We start from the raw sequence: 16,214 nt of genomic DNA, 5'->3' as shown, positions 1-16,214 counted from the left end.
CAGTACAGGTGCATCCCTCAGAGGTCTGGTGCTGTGTGTGCGTCTGAGAGTCGTGCTAACTGCCGCAGCTGGCCGATGGACAACGGGACTCCCCTGAGACCCATGAGCTCCTCAATGTGATACCGAGAGAGGAACCCGGGACCCAGGACCCCGATGTGTGCACCTCGGTGGTTAATCCGTAGCCCGTAGCTGGACAGACCTGGTCAGCTCTCTTCCCTGAATGCCGGAGGACACAGACCCAGGAGGGGGGCGCCAGGTGGAAGGGCTTCCCGATGGCAAGGGGAGGATGTGGCCAGCTGTCCACGAGGTGCAGGACCAGGGCAGATGGCTTCACAAGCTGCTAACCCAGGGGGCTTGAGCTTCACGAAGGTGCACTGGGGAGCTCAGGGGGCCTGGCAGGAACACCCCCCAGGAGGTGTCTGGGGGTCTGGAGTCAAGTCATGCCCCACCCTCTTCAGCAGGGAACCTCTCTCCTTCCACCCACAACCAGCTTTGGGCCCCAGCACCTGAACACGGGTCCCAGGCTGCCCTCCGTGAACTAGACGGGATCTGAGCTACTAGCCACAGGTGGGTGGCCCAATCGATCCCAGGAGGCATGGGTGACTTGCACCTACGAACTGGGGCTCTCTTGCATCTCAGCCCGCCCCCCCACCGGCCCCCTATAGCCTCGAGGGGGGGAAAAACACAGGCCTGGCTTCAGGCGCGCAGGGCAGGCCAGCCCCACGTGGGGGGGCTCCCTGTGCGCCGTCGCCCTCCCTTAGGGACTGAAGGTTGAGCAGACATCTCACTCTCCATTTGGGTACAGGGAAGATGGTCTGGGGCCACTTGCCTGTGGAGAAGGCTAGGGGTTTGGTCAGAGAGCCTGGGATGGAAGGAGTAGTGTGGGGGAGTGACGGCAGGCCCGGGGACGAGGAAGAAGACAGATGTCTTGGAAGTCACAGAGGGTGAGGACGTTTATGTCTCGTGACTGCTCATGGAAAGGTCCCCCCAGCCCCCGCCAAGAGACCAGTGTTTCTACCACGAGACCCCTTCACGTCGCACGTGACAGTTTCACCATGGCCTCGGGCCAGTCCAAGGGGGGTGGAGAAGGGCGGCTTGAGGGGAGCTGGGGGAGCAGCACTGACCCTCAAAAGTATATGGAGCGGGGAAGGACTCGGGCAGACCTGGAGGGAGTCCTCCTCCCATGGCTGGGCTGCGGGCTTCTTCCGCACAGGCAGGGGCCACGGGGTCGGGGAGCATAGGAGAGGGGAGCGGCCGTTGGTGCCACGGGGCTGACTGCACCCACGGCGTGTCCTGCTGCATCCAGGGCGTACGGACACGAATGTTTGCTTTCTGTCGGCCTTGACCTGCTGCTGGGCCCGACGGCAGTGACCGGGCTCATCAACTGGCGATGGAAGCAAAATGACCAATGGCATGGGACGGCCACAGGAGTGGCCACGACGGCAGAGCTGGGGCCGGTGCGCCATCGGAGCTGGGGGCAGTGGCGGGGGTCAGGCGGGAGGATCGTGTCCCTGCGTTGGCAGCAGTGGGAGGGGAAGAAGTGTGGGGCGGGGCCTGCTGCCACCGTGGCTTCCCACCCTTTGACCCCCGCTCTTTCCACCAGGGGAGCCGGGTGCTGCCTCCCCTTCCTGAGGCCATGACCGGCCAGAGGCTCGTGCTCAGACCCAGGCCGAGAGTGGCGGGCGTCGTGGCCTGGGCTCAGCCAACCGGAAGCTTTCACGAGGGGCCCTGGGCCTGGAGCGTGTGTCACGGAGAAGCAGGGACAGTTCTGAGTTCCCATCTCCCTTGCAGTGGGGGAGGCCTTGGGCACTCAGAACCCAGGGGTGGCATTTTCTCTGGGCCCCAGACTTGGTCCCCCGCCGCCTAGAGTCTGTGGGTCGCCCGGTACCGTACAGCACGTCCTTCCGGCCGGTCCGCCCTGTCGTGGGTGTTGTGGCCGGCCACCTTACTCAGGGCCATGGAGGTTACTTCCAGGTCCCATTCTCACAGGCACGGGGTCCCCGTCCCTGCACACGCGTGAGGATTGACAGAGGCGCGGAGCTGAGCAGTGGCCGCTCCTCCCTGGGGCGCACACCCCCCATCCCTGTTTCCTGCGCCGCTGCTCACTCCTCATGTCCCCACAGAGCTCTAACCCCGAGTGGGTTCAGCCCCCGCCGCCCCCCGCACCTCCTTTGGTTTCCTTCACCTGTCGCTCCAATTTTAACGACCCCGCATGTCTGTCTACTTGTGTCCTGACCCCCAGATTGTAGCTTCATGAGGACAGGGACTGTGTCTGCTCATTCTGTGCCCCAGGGCCCAGCACGCCCAACACCCGCGTGCGGAATGGACTCATGACTGCACACGAACGCGGGAACTTGGGAATCCCAAGGCCATCTTAGTGATCTCAGATGGGGGACAGCAGAGGGCAGGGGAGTAAAAATCGGCGTGGAAAATCCAGCAGCTGCCCCGCCAGGTCCCTCTGCTTCTCCACCTGGAAACCAGCCTGGCGGCGGCGGCGGCAGCAGCGGCAGCGCTATACAGGGTAGGGGTGGGGAGTGGTCCTGGGACTTCTGGGCACAGTGGGAAGCATTTGTTGAAACCTTCCAGTACTTTCTCTAAGCTCAGATCAATGAAAGCAGGAGCGCCCTCTGGTGGCCACTGTTGGGGATGGCTGCAGACAAGAAGCAGCTTGGGGGGAATGCGCGGCGCTGGGGGGGAATGCGCGGCTCTGGGAGGCCCCGGGGTTCTCTGCGCTCCTGTCTAGTCCACGCCCGAGGAGTTGGTCAGGTAGAAGGGGCGGATGACCGCTTGGTAGCTGCTGAAGGAGCCTGCCGGGCAGGGGAAGAGGGAGGCGCTCCGGGAACTGTTGGTGCCCAGGGCACTGGGGATCCTGGCCTTCTGTCCCTCAAAGTCGGTGACCTGGGCCACGAAGCGTCCCCCACAGACCATCAGGGCTTTGTTTTCATAGCCGATGGTGGGATCTGAGTAGTCAGACTTGGAGAGGCCCAGGAGGGGGACCTCGTCCGAGGAGCACGAGAACCCGTAGTTCCAACACCTCTGGACGGTGGGCAGGTAGACCAGAGACCAGGAGATGCGCTTGTTCTGGAACAGGAAGCTGGGGTGCTGTGGGGTCTGGAAGGACCGGTAGTTGTTGTTCCAATAGCCGGACGAGACCTGGGAATTGCCGGAGATGGAGGCGCTCCAGGTGGGCGAGGTGTACAGCCGAGGCCGGTAGGCGTCCTCGCTGAGGTTCAGGCCCCTGTACTGCGCCAGCAGCCGCAGCGGCACGGTGTGGAATTCCAGGGCCTGCAGGATCTTCTTTTGGAACAGCGCCTCGTGGCCCCCGTACAGGGACAGGTTAAACTGCAGCTCGAACAGCACCTCGGGCGGCATCATGGGGAACCGGATCTGCTCCACCAGGTCTTCCACATCCCTGCGGGGAGGCTGCTTCTCCTGGCTCCACACGTCCAAGGCCGTCAGCAGCGCCAGCTCGCTGGACACAGCCAGCTCGCTCCTGGACAGCAGGACCCGCAGCAGGGTCGTGGGCACGGCCGGCCAGGCCTCGGCCTGCGTCAGGGCCTCGAAGTTCCAGGCCAGGAACTGCACACACAGCTCCTCCAGCACGGGGTCCCGCATGGCCAGGGCATAGGCATAGAGGTCCAGGGGCGTCTGGAAAGAGGGGTCCTCGGGGAGGAGGATGGCAAAGAGGCCGGCGCAGAAGCTCTGCAGCTGCTGGGCGCCGTAGGCGGAGGCGAGCTTGTGGAAGCACTTCATGGACGCCAGGGAGACGGCCAGCCTCCGGGAGTAGAAGTACCTGGGAGGGGAGCGAGAGCTGAGCACCCGGAGTCCCCCGCCCCTGCAGGAAGCGGGGTGCCCGGGCGTGTGCCGAGCCTGCCTCTCCAATACCACCGCCAAGCAGGTGTTGCCCACTGACCCACGGACACCCCCTGGGGTGCCACCCATCGCGAGGGGCATTCTGTGCCCCATGGATTTATCCTTTGGGTCAACCCACCTTCCCGTCTCAGACTGGCTCAGAGCCATGGCACAGACAAGCAGGTAGATCCCAGGGTCCCGGAGCACGAAGCTCCGTCCCTCCCCCATGACCAAGGCCGCCCCACCACCTCCTGCTCTCCTCCTTCCCTGTCACTGCCGACCCCTTGGCTGGGGGCAGGTGCCTGGAGCGGCGGTGTGGCACTGCCCTCTCTTCCCGCCGGCACAAGCCCAGCCGGACCCCTTCAGTCCCCGGCACCTGTCTCGTGCTCCCGTGACATGAGCATCACCCCAGTTTGTCCCCCATCTGCTTCCCCTGCCAACTGGGAGCCCCCGCTCCTGGTGACCCAGGGCATGACTCCAGCTTGGCCCGGGAAGGGGGGGAGTGGGATGGGCACATGCCCTCGTCCTCAAACATATCACAGAAATCCCTGACCCCACTGGGAAGGGCGCGGGCTAGCTACCGACTTCTCACGTGGTGGAAAGAAACCATTTTCATCTCTTTCCATGGCCATTTGTTGTTTTCTCTTAAATGTCACTTCCCACTATATAAAGCTTTAGGTCTCAAGAACAAAAAGGAACAGTTCTTTTTAAACGGATGCTTTCTGAACACTGGCCCCTGGGAGGCCCCAGCAGGGCGGCCTGGCAGGAGGGCGACGGCCCAGGCGCAGGACAGGCTGGGCCCCCGTGTGTCAGTTTCCTCATCCGGGGCATTGGCTCCCGCGTGCTGTGGAGCCCACCACATGCACAGCACAGCTGTGTGCAAAGGCCTGGGTAAGACTTTGTGATGATTTGGGGTCACAGGGGTGCTGCCTTTCACACAAGCAAGGGCATTACGTGAGGAGCAGGAGGATGAACTCCTAACTGGGTTGTAGGTTCTTGGAAATCTTATACCACATCCTTACATTACCTAAGAGGTAGGGGTGTGTGTGTGTGTGTGTTTCTGGGCCTCTAATTTCTCCCCAACTACATGCATGTCTGGGCCTCCCCAGAGGCTGTGTGATGTGGTATTGGGAGGCAAGTGGCCCAGACCCGTGGCCTTGAGTGTGCAAGGAGCCTCCTGCTCTGGGCGACCTCCCGGGGCCCCTTCCCAGCTCTGCCCTAGGCCCCTGTAGCCACCTCTCACCAAGCCGGGCCAGGCATCTTGTTCCTGGTGAGTTTGGAACCCACAGAGCACTGGAAACCTCTTAGAATAGTGGCAGTTACTCTGGGAGGTTTTTTATGCAGTGTTTGGTGAAAGTCGGTGTGTGTGTGTGTGTGTGTGTGTGCACGCGCGCACGGGTGTCCGTGCAGAGTATGCACGTATATCCAGGAGTGTGTGAATGGGTGTGTGCACACAAGTGTGGCAGGGAGAGTGCGTGTGCACACCAGTGAGTGTGGAACACACCACTGTGAGCCCAGCCTGTGCACCCATGAGTGTGCACGTGTGCACATGGATGAGTGTGGTTGCACGCAGGTGTGTGTGGGTGAGAGTGCGCGTGTGCCATGCACGTGCGTGTGTTCGTGAGTACACCAGTGTGCTCAGCGCCGTAACCCTATGGTTCACTGTCGGAGGGGACGAGCCTGGGCCCTGGTACCCCCACCCGGGGGCGGTCACCTGATGAAGTCTCTGACGACAGGCAGGCACTCTGCGTCCACCTCCATGGTGACCGTGTGGCCCGGCTCCTTCCACAGGGCCTGGGCCTCAGGGTTGGAAGACAGGATCAGCCTGTGGGCGCACAGGTCCAGGCCCTCCTGCTGCTGGTCCCGCACCTTCACCCTGATGGACAGGTCACAGCCCATCTGGCTGTCGAAGATCTGCTCGAGGGCCTTGGGGAGCTCATCCGACAGGTCAAGGGTGTGGGTGCTCCGGGTTTCTGGGAGGGGCGGAGGGGAGCATATGGTCAGGTCAGGCGCTGTCACCGAGAGCACTTCTCCTCCCTGGACTCAGCCTCTCCCAGCCCCAAAGACCAGGGTGCCGCTCCTGGCTGCGGCCCAGAGCCCTCACCCCCGCCGAGCACCCCAGGTCAGCTCCCCTGCTCCCCCACACTCAGGTGGCCCCTGCTGACTTCCAGAGCTCGAAGCCCCACCGTTTACAATCCGGACCCATCAAGCAGTGACCCAGGCAGCCCCTTCTAAGAACCCAAACCTTGCCCCTGGTTTGACAGTCCGAAGAGTGAGGGTCTTCTGGAAACTCAGTTTCGAGCTTTGGGGTCCCAGGCAGCCTCCCTCAGGGACCGAGACCTAGAGAAGCAACTCCTCGCCGCCCCCCTCCCCACGACAGTCCCAGCGCCGAGCTGAGAACTAAACCCACCTGGTCTGTCTGTGCCTCCCGCAGGTGTGAGTTGGTCCAGACACATCAACCAGGTGGGTTCAGCCCACCGTTCCTCCGGCCCCCACTCCTACCGTGGGCTCCCCACCAGACTGCTCCCGGCCCTGCCCTCTCCCACACCCCACCGCGAGCCCTCCACGCCGCTGCCCTATCCTTGTATCAATGCCCTGATGTGCCCTCTGGCCCCGTGCGAAGCCAGGAAGAAGGACAAGTGGACAACAGTGACGCTGGGCTCGGGGACGGCAGAACACAGAGCGCCTGCTGAGGTCGTGGCGCAGGGGAGAGGGGACAGGGGAGAGGCGGGAGGGGCGGGCTTCCACCACGGGGCACGTTGAAGGCACATTCTGCTTGCTGTGCAGGCATGTGGGCGCCGCCTCCCATGTTCCAGAATGAGGACTGACGACGGGGAGAGGCTGGGGTTTAGAGCAGCAACAGGCAGGTGGCCGGTGCAGGTGGCCCGTGCAGGTGGCCGGTGCAGGTGGCCCGCGGCTCTGGCCTGTCGGGCCCGGGTGAACACGGCCTCTGCGAGCCGCTCCATTGGAGGACGGTGCGGAGTTTGGAATTGCTGCTGGGCGGGGTAGGCTCTGGAGGTTGTCCTGTCCCCTCTGGGCCAGGGGGCGTCTCAGGGGAACTTGGGGCGGAGGGCGCGTGTGCGCCGGGGCTCACCGTTGGTGCAGACGGCGCTCGCGTCCTGACTGTGCCTGCACCGGCTCTTCAGCCAACCCAGCGACGTGCAGTTGGCCAGCGAGGGCTCTGTCCCTGTGCACTCCACCTCGTCCAGCATGACCGGGCCGGTGCCTGGTGGCACAGCAAGGAGGATGGGGGGCTGGGCGGGGCTTGGGGGGAAGGGCTGCTGCACGGGCTGCTCCCCCAGAAGCCGTGCACAGGCAGGAGAGCGGCCACAGGAGAAGCGCTCTGCTGGCCTCCCGACCTGCGACTGGGACCGCGGCTCTCCATCCCTCCCGGTCCCCTGTGCCGTCCTCCGCCACCCAGTAGAACCCGGGACTGCCCGAGCGCGCCTCCAGGTTTAAGCTTGGAACTCTGTGCCACAAAGCAGCCTCCGCTGAGGAGTTGGCCTAGTTCTGTGTCATCAGAACCACCCGCCCTGCACCAGACTCGGGGGGGGGGGGGGCGCGTTTCAGGAAGGGACGCACCCCGAGGGAATAGGGCGGGAGGATCCCCAGTGTCTGCCAGGGCTCCGCGAGGAGGGCCACGCGGGGTCTTAGGTGACGGTCCCTTCCTGGGGCAGGCAGGCCTACCTGGCCCAAAGGCCGCTCCGCCCAGAGCCTCAGTGGCATTCGTAAACCCCAGGGCCCGGCAGACGACGCTGGCGTCCGTCAGGTCCCACAGGTTGTCACACACGGTCCCCCACTGGCCTCTGTAGAAGATCTCCACGCGGCCCTCGCTGGGGGTGTTCCCGTCCACCAGCCGCATGTCCCCATCTTCTGCACCTATGGGGCTCCAGAGGGCACAGGCATCAGCAGGGATGGAGGCCAGGCAGCTGGGGCCCCGTCCCAGCAGGGAACCTGCCCGTCACCTCCCCCACCTAGAAGCGTCACTAGTCAAGTTCCTCCCCAGGGGGTGCCCACTGCCCCTGGAGCCTTATAGCCCCCCGTCCATCTTTGAGGGCTCCCCCACTGGGGAGGAGTGGGAGACGTGCACCCCCTCGAGGGTAAAGCACTTTATCTTGTCTTCGAGGTCTGAGTCTTTCCTCCATACATAGACAAGGGGTGGAAGGGGGAACCAGGGCCCTAGCACCTGAGGGTGGGGGAGGTGGGGCCCCCCGGGAAGAACAGGGGAAGAGGAGGGGCCCACGCTGCCCCCACCTGAGGGTGTATGGGGCTTGGGGTGCACCATGCACATGACGGTGGGACGGCTGTGGGGGGAGTCCTAGGGCAGCAGGCCCGGGGACCCCCAGCCCAGAAACACTGGCAGAATGAGTCGGGTGCAGAGACAAGTGGGACTGTTCTGGGACGGGATCAGGGAGGGGCCGGGTGCCAGGTCAGAGGGCAGTTCTCAGCTGGGGGAGTAGCCAGGCTCCACGGGGTCTCCTGAGCCCGGGGTGCAGAGAGCACGAGGACCGGCATCCAGAACACTGGAAGTCTGACTGTGTGGAAGGGTCCTGACTCATGCATCCAGCCCCGCCCCCCGCATTTGGTCTGTCCGATGGGCTCCTCCTGCTCAGTCCCTCTGGTTCCCACGGGATGAAATCAAGAATCCCTTGTTATGGGGCGCCTGGGTGGCTCAGTGGGTTAAGCCTCTGCCTTCGGCTCAGGTCATGATCTCAGGGTCCTGGGATCGAGCCCCGCATCGGGCTCTCTGCTCAGCGGGGAGCCTGCTCCCCCGCCTCTCTCTGCCTGCCTCTCTGTCTCCTTGTGATCTCTCTCTGTGTCAAATGAATAAATAAAATCTTAAAAAAAAAAAAAAAATCCCTTGTTACCCCACAGAACCTACAAGCCCCCATCACTTAGGATAACCCGGGCTTCAAGCAGGAGAGAAGACCCGGGCTGACCCCAGCGACCTAGGCACCGAGCAGAACACTGCCTCTATTCTCAAGGGGGAGTGGCAGCTTCTCAAACACGGCACAACTCACCTTGAGTCCCTGCCACCAGCAGCCACATCCAGAGGAGCAATGGGACGGCCATAGCCTCTCCTGGGAGGGGAGGCGCTTGTCCTGGGGCGGAAGGAAGCAGCAGAGTCAGAAGGCAGAGCTGGACAGCCCTTGGGACCAGGCCCTGTCTGTCCAGGACCGTTTAGACCCTGTGTGTGGAGGATGACAGCCGGGCACAGTCCCTGCTCCTCTGAGCTGTGAGTGTGACGGGGGTCCCTCACCTGCTGGGGGAGGTGGTCCTCCAAGGAGGAGTAAGACTTGCCCAGACAAGGGAAGGGGGCCCAGGGGAGGTCTCTGAGCAGGAGGACAGTAACAACAAAAGCCCTTCTCAGAGAACCAGGCCCTGGGTGTGGCCGCCAGTAGGGCTGGGAGGGGAGGATGGAGGGAGGAGTCAGGGGCCTGGTGGGCCTTGCTAACGGTTCGGCTTTATCTTCAGGCCGCTGGACCCCTGGGGGTGTGCCTGGAGAGCTGTCTATGAGCCCCGAAGGGAGGGGACGCTTCAGGAGGCCACGGAAAGCCAGGCAGGAGTAACAGAGAGGGCCAGAGGAGGTGGCTGGGAGGGCGATGGAGGGGGATCAAGGCTGAGGTCTGGGACTGACTCTGCAGCTGGGTAGGGGCTGGGGGAGCAGGCACCTGGGTGAAGACCTGCCTGAGGTCTGTGTCCTCAAGAACCAAAGGCTATGAGAAGCTGGGGCCACCGAGACCGCACAGTCAGCCTGGACGGGGCACAGGGTGTGGGGAGGCCCAGCTCTTCCAGCTTTCGCCTGGAGTTCTAGCTTCTCTAGAATCTTGGGGCTTGCTCCAACCTGCTCTCTACCTGCTGTGTCCCCGCCAGGTCCTGAACATGGAGGAGCCAGTCCTTGTCTCTCGGGCTCCAGAGAATCTCGCGGCCCCCGCGGCACTCCTGGGCCCAGCAAGAGGCTGCTGTTGCAGGCACCCCTACAGGTCAGGGCCTGCTGACCCCAAGGCAGCACCCCGCTTCTGCATGAACAATGGCCGGTCGTGCCTGGTGTATTGTACGCAAACGTGGCTGCCCTTAGGGTGCTCACAGCCACCTACTGTAGCCTGATTCCCTTTCCCACTTACGCGGTTGCGATAGGGACTGCTTGCCCCTGGCTCATTTGGTGCCTTTTGCAAATTAGAAAAAGATACTTTTCCTTTGGACATGTGTAGGCCTGGGCCGAAATGCACAAACTGGAGAAAGCGCCCTGGGCTGAATTCCAAGCCTGCTTGCCCCTTTGTCCTTGTGCAGTGAGCAACCTGAGCAGCTGTCCATACAGAGACCTTCTGGATCTGGGAGTAGCCGTGATGGTCCCTGGGCTGAGGAGAAGCACCAGATCCCCAGTTGGGTACAAAGGGGGAGATTATGCCTACTAGGTGACGTTGGGTAGAGAGAGGGACACCCATCCGAGAGCAAGAGGCACGAGCTTACCTGCCTGAGGCAAGTTCTGTCGGCTGCCCTGGAGCCTCTCCCCTTCCTGCCGCAGGCTTCCTCTGCAGGCTGTCCTTCAGCGCAGAAGACCCTCCCAGTGTGAATTGTGGTCAGGCTGGTCCCAGGAAATACTAGAGAAAACAGTCTAGTTTCGATTCCTAGAAACCACCTGACTTGAGTTTCTTCTGGGGTTGGCTGCCAACAAGACTCCCTGGGCCCCTCCTCCCCCTCAGCTCCGACCGTGGGTGTCGGGGTGGCGGGGGCCCGAGCGGGGAGGCATAGCTGTCCATCACCAGAGCAAGATGGCCAAGAGCCATGCGTGAACATCAACAGTCTTCCGAGCCGGAAGGGCCCCCAGGGCTGGCGTTGGGGGAGGGCAGGAGGGGTGCAGGGGGAGGCAGAGTGGGGGCAGGCACAGACAGGCAGGGTTGTGCCAGTGTGACCGGGGGCTCCCCCTGAACGCTCTGAGCCGTGTCCCAGGTCTGGCACGTGGCCAGCAGGGTGGACGCCGCCGGGATGGCTGCTCACTCTGAGTCTGCCTGGCTCTGAGCGCTTGGCAGGCCTGACCCCCCCAGAGAGGCCCCCCTCTGCGAGGCCACACGGACCCATCCCCCAAGAGAGGGAGGGAGGCTCCGAGACATGAGACAACACGCCCTGGTATGCAGCCGGCACCGGGAAGAGCTGGCCCCACACGCAGCGGCGACCCCCAGAGCCTGTGCTGGTCACCGGCAGAGGATGCCACCCACCCCCGAGGCCGCTGTTCTCCCAGTGTCTCTCTCCCAGAGGCGGGGGTGGGGTGGGGTGGGCAGGGGACACAGCTCTGGAGTGGCTGTAGAGAGTGGAGCCCACCTTCCAGCCATCCCTGGCCTCTGGGAGAAAGTGGCACCGCGGTTTCCCCTCGGGGAAGCACCCTCTCTCGCTCCCAGGCTGTGCTCTGAGGACCCCAGCCTCCCCCGGAGTCGAACCCAGAGCTGGCAGCTCAGAGCCCTGCGGGCCCCTTGCTACAGGGATGGTGTCAGGGAGGGCCCGTGAGGGCACCCAGCGCAGTGAGAGTCAGCTTCACCTCTTGGAGGGACCCTCTAGGGGGCATGGGGCAGAGCCGGGACACGGAGGCGGTAGCAGGTCCTGATGCGCTGGTCTGAGCCACTGGCTCCAGCTGGCCTCAAGTCAAGGTCAAGTCCCGGGATTTGCGGTTAAATGAGGCAGTCAGTGCCCTCTCTGTTTTGGTCACCTGCATCCCGAGGTTCTGGATGAGAGCTGTCCTTCGGAACGTCCCCTGGTCCGCACTTGAGAATCAGGTGGGAATTTTACCAACTCCTGATGCCTGTGTCCACTCAGTCACCGTCTCTGGGTGGGGACAGGCACAGGTATTTTAAAGCCTTCCAGGTGGCTGCCGTGTGCAGCCAGGGCTGACAGCCACTGGCAGAGACACACTGTCTCCCTGGCGGCCTGTGGTCCCGGGGATGAGGTCACGCATTTAATGTCACGCATTTAATGGCTCTTTGCCCAAGACATGAGGTTTTGGAGGGTGCCAGGGTTCATCTGACTCCCTCCAAGGAAACTGCAGACATCTGGAAAGAGCACTGGTGGAAGAGACGGTGAGTCTTAAGACCCTGTCCGGATTAAGAAGCTTCAGGTTTGCGGGCACAGAACCTCTAGAACCTTCCTCACATGGTCCCATGGGGCTCTCCCCAGACACGTTGTCCATCAGGAAAAGGAGACAAAGGAGGCCTTGCGGGAGGTGTTGGTGGTGTTAACCTTACACATAAAACAGCCAGTTATCCCACCAGCAAAAACCCGTTTATTCAGGAAGAGCCGCGAATTGCAATCTGGAACCAGGAACCAACGCAGAGCCACGGGCGGGTCCACGGAACAGAGAGGAGGCTCTTTGACGTGGCGGGAAGGGAGGGTCGTTAGAAACAGAAAGGTCGCTGGGGTAAACCGGGAGTTGGCACCATGGGGACGTCTCCCAGGCTGGGCTGTCGCGGGGGAAGGGTGGGGTAGGTAAGTGGTGTCTGGGGGCAAGCAGCTCCCTCCCGCTAGGTCAGCAGCAGCCACGGGCGCCGGCCTGGAGAGCGCCCCCTGCCGGCCACCCCGCTCCACTCTAACTGAGCTTCCCTGTCATTAATGTTCCCAGCCGCAAGTTTAAAACTCAAGCTGCCCAAGCCTTAGCCCCACAGTCCTGGGAAGTCCTTCAAGTGGAAAGGAGTAAAATACAGGACCGAGGCCTCTTTGCGGGATCAGCGTATGGGTATCTGCTTCCCCGGGGCGTTCTGCAAGGGCACCACGGACCTGGCACTTGAGATGCCCGATCTGGCGCGGAGTGGCTCAGTTCAGAGGAGACTGAAAGCCCCGGACACCGCGGATGCCTGGGCCCGGCTGTGATGGTGTGCACGCTGCTGCTGTCCCCAGGAAGCCACCGCCACCGAGGCAGGAGAGATCGCTCGCCAGCCTGGGGGCTACCCCACCTGCCCAGTGTCCATGCCACTAGCTACTGTCATGGACCGTCCACACGTGTGATGTTCACGCCGTGCTGGGAGCAGCTGCTCTTCTTAACCCCCTCTGTAGGTGAGAAAACAGAGGTGCAGACAGGCAGCATCCGGCTGGGAGGGAAGACGCTGGGATTCAAACCCACACCTTTTCTTTTTAAAAAATTGGCTTGAGGGGCTCCTGGGTGGCTCAGTGGGTTAAAGCCTCTGCCTTCGGCTCGGGTCATGGTCCCGGGGTCCTGGGATGGAGCCCTGCGTTGGGCTCTCTGCTCAGCGGGGAGCCTGCTTCCCTTCCTCTCTCTCTGCCTGCCTCTGCCTCCTTGTGGTCTCTGTCTGTCAAATAAATAAATAAAATCTTAAAAAAAAATTGGCTTGAGAACAATTACAAACAACAACACGCGCGGAGTGAATGAGCTCTGACCCAGGTACACAGTCGGCAACCGGGACCACAGCCACAGTACACAGAACATCTTCGTCACCCCGACAGTGCCCTTATGCGCCTCTGCAGTCAGTCCCCTCCAGCAGCCCCCGTCCCTGGCCACCACCGATCTGTGGGTTCTAGAATTCCATAGAAGTAGAAACATTCGGTCCGTAATGTTTCGTATCTGGGTCCTCCTACTGAGCATGACGCTTCACTGGTTCGTTCATGCAAATCCCAGTAACAAGCTCATTTCTGTCCTCTGTTCTCGCCCCCCAGACGGACAGACTGCCGTTTGCTTCTGCTTTTCTGTGTCCAGGCCATTTGGGACATTCCTGGGTTGTGACTGTTACAATAAGGCTCTTCGGACCATTCGGGGAGCAGACTTGGTGTGAACGTAAGTTTTGTTCTCTTTTGTGTAAAACACCTAGGGATAGGATTACCCGGTCATATGGTAGATGTTGAACCTTTTTTTTTTTTTTTTTTTTTTTTAAGTAGGTTCCATGCCGAGTGTGGGGCTTGAACTCACAACTCTGCGATCAAGACCTGAGCTGAGATCAAGAGTCAGAAGCGCAACTGACTGAGCCATCCTGGCGCTCCTACATATTTAATGTTTTAAGAAAGTATCCGGCTGTTTTGCGCAGTGGCCGACGGCTCTGCATCCCTGCTGGCAAGCGTCGGAGTGTCCCGGCCACTCTAAATCTTCACCGACCCTTGGCGTCTCCAGTCTCCTTGACTGTACCCATTCTGGCGGGAGCGCAGCGGGGCCTCATAGCGCCAACGCGGCTGCGCTCTCCTACGCTTGTCGCGCCTACGTCCTCTTTGGGGAAGGGCCTATTGGGAGCTCAGGCGCGTTTTAAATCGAGCTGCCTGTCTTCTTACTGAGTTGTCCATGTCCTCTACACACTCTGAATGCAAGTCCTTTAGCAGATGGGATCTGCAAATCTTGTTTTCATCTTTCCATGCCTTTTCATCTTCACAGCGTCCTCTGAAGGACGAAGGTTTCAAATCTAGATGAAGCTCAAAGTCTCATTGTTTTGGTGACACGCGGAAGACGTCTCTGCCTGACCCAAAGTCCGTGGTCTTCTGGAGTTTCATAGCGTTCGTTCCTGCCTTTAGTTCTATGGTCTATCCCGAGGTAATTTTGCGAATGGTGGGAGCTAAGGATTCCAGCCGTTGGTCTCCACAGAGATCAGATTTGTCCCCACGCCACTTACGCAAAGACAACCTTCTCCCCCACTAAACTTCCCTGGCCCCTTGGCCCCGAAGCCATGGACCACACACATAGGGGCCTATTTACGGGCTCCTTTCTGTTCCTTCGATGTATGGGTCATTGTTCTCCTGCCAATACAACAGCTTTGATTGCTTATGGCTTAATACATATGAAGTCCGGAAGCCAGAGAGCGGAAGGCCTGTGACTCTTCCCATCTCAGATTTAGCAGTCCCGTCCGTCGGGACGGCACATCGTTCCGTGTACTCGGGCTTTGAGCTCATCCATGTTAGCAGTTTCGGTCTACACGCCTTCCCCGTGTTTGTATCTAACGATTTCCATCTATTGCGTGGTCTCCAGTCGCTCGCTGTAGCTACACAGGAATGTTAGTTTCTGTGCGGGCACCATGCGTCCCTTGGCTTTGCTAAACTCAACTGCTAGTTCCGGTGGCTCTTCTTTGGAGACGTCTTGGGCTTCTCCATCCACTCCATCTTGTCATCGGCAAGTAGAGACAGTGAGGCTCTTTCTCTTCCAGCCTGAGTGACTTTCTCGTCCTTGCCTCGCTGCGCTGCCCGGGACACCCCATCGGACGACTGCGACGAAGCGTGGTGAGTGCAGTGACGGTGCTTACAGGCGTGATAACTGGAAGGGTCAGCACCGGAGAAGGCTGCGTGCGGGGGACAGAGCTTCACTGAGTGTGGCAACGTCTGTTATTTAAAAATGATTTCACCGTAAGAAGCTAAGCCGTGGGGCGGGGGTGGTGACAGTGGCATTCTTGCCTTGTTTCCAGAGGAAACCCTCGTCTTCCAGCACCACGTGGGACGCGAGCTGTAGGGTTTTGCGTGTGCCCTTTACCAGGTTAGAGATGATCCTTTTCTGCTCAGTTCGCTAAGAGTTTTGTTTGCTTGTTTTTAAATCATGAATGGGTAATGCGTCTGGTCAAGTCCTTTTCCTGTATCTTTGGAGATGATCATATAGTTTTTCCTTCTTAGTCTGTCCATGTGGTGGATTTTGGCGATTTTCGAATATTAAACCAATCTTGCATTCCCAGAGGAAGCCACACTTTCTCATGAACTATTTTCACTTTCATACGCAGCCGGATTCAACCAGCTAATGGTTTACTGAAGATTTTTCATCTATGTTCATGGGGGCGGGGATACTGGTCTAGATTTTTCTTTTTTTTTTTGGTAATATATTTGTCTGGTTGTGGTATCAGGATAGTGAAGCCCCCATAAAATGAGTTGGGAAGTGTCCAAAATCATAGAAGATTTTGTGGGGGCTTGGCATCCTTTCTTCTTCAAATCTTTGATACGATTCACCAGTAAAACCATTTTCTTTGCGTGGAGGCATTTTATTTTTGTTTTATTTAGACCTTTTTAACAACTTTATTAAGGTACAGTTTACTTTGGAACTTACCAATTGGAAGTGTACATGACAGGGTAAACATTGGGGAAGAAATTAATCTCAGTCACTTGTGTTTCACTCCATTCCAAAGTGGCTATCGGGAGTTTTCTTTTTGCTGATCAGCTGCGCCCGAACATACGGAGAACCGCGGGGGCCAAAGTCACCGCGTGTGGCGCCCACAGGCTCACGGCTTCTCCGAGGGCTGAGGGTGGGTTTTCGGATCCTTCCTCCTCACTTTGCGATGCCCGGTCTCCTCCTGGCCCAGGCTGACGCGCTCCTGCATCTCCCTCACGGCTCTCCTGGGACTGTTCTCGCCAGGATCGCCAAGAACACTGGGCCCTCCTTGTCGCTCAGTCCACGGATACTTCTA

The 16,214-nt window shown here is 60.3% G+C and overlaps 1 protein-coding gene and 1 long non-coding RNA gene across 4 annotated transcripts in view; one reads left to right on the top strand and one right to left on the bottom strand.

The window, feature by feature from the left end:
* Positions 1–2,354: 2,354 nt before the first annotated feature.
* The window catches only part of CANT1 (calcium activated nucleotidase 1), a 31,184-nt gene continuing 17,324 nt past the window's right edge, over positions 2,355–16,214 (bottom strand). The window contains exons 1-6 of one of the 3 annotated variants that reach the window (XM_047706219.1): positions 10,324–10,455; positions 8,874–8,954; positions 7,540–7,731; positions 6,947–7,078; positions 5,567–5,825; positions 2,355–3,793 (exon numbers count right to left, since the gene is read on the bottom strand). In XM_047706219.1, coding sequence (XP_047562175.1) covers positions 2,740–3,793; positions 5,567–5,825; positions 6,947–7,078; positions 7,540–7,731; positions 8,874–8,925 — 1,689 coding nt within the window. In that variant the 5' untranslated portion in view covers positions 8,926–8,954; positions 10,324–10,455 and the 3' untranslated portion in view covers positions 2,355–2,739. Of the gene's footprint in view, positions 3,794–5,566; positions 5,826–6,946; positions 7,079–7,539; positions 7,732–8,873; positions 8,958–10,301; positions 10,456–16,214 lie in introns of those variants that run through there. The other 2 variants (XM_047706218.1, XM_047706217.1) reach the window with 2 other exon arrangements.
* Positions 10,731–15,828, top strand: LOC125086786 (uncharacterized). Its single transcript, XR_007123265.1, has 3 exons — positions 10,731–12,891; positions 13,510–13,627; positions 13,726–15,828. It is a non-coding gene; the product is annotated as an uncharacterized LOC125086786 (long non-coding RNA).

The sequence above is a fragment of the Lutra lutra genome, chromosome 16, assembly GCF_902655055.1.
Source record: "Lutra lutra chromosome 16, mLutLut1.2, whole genome shotgun sequence".
Classification (NCBI taxonomy): Eukaryota; Metazoa; Chordata; class Mammalia; order Carnivora; family Mustelidae; genus Lutra; species Lutra lutra.
Note: the sequence above shows the minus strand (reverse complement) of the source record. Positions and strands in the feature narration are given on the sequence as shown.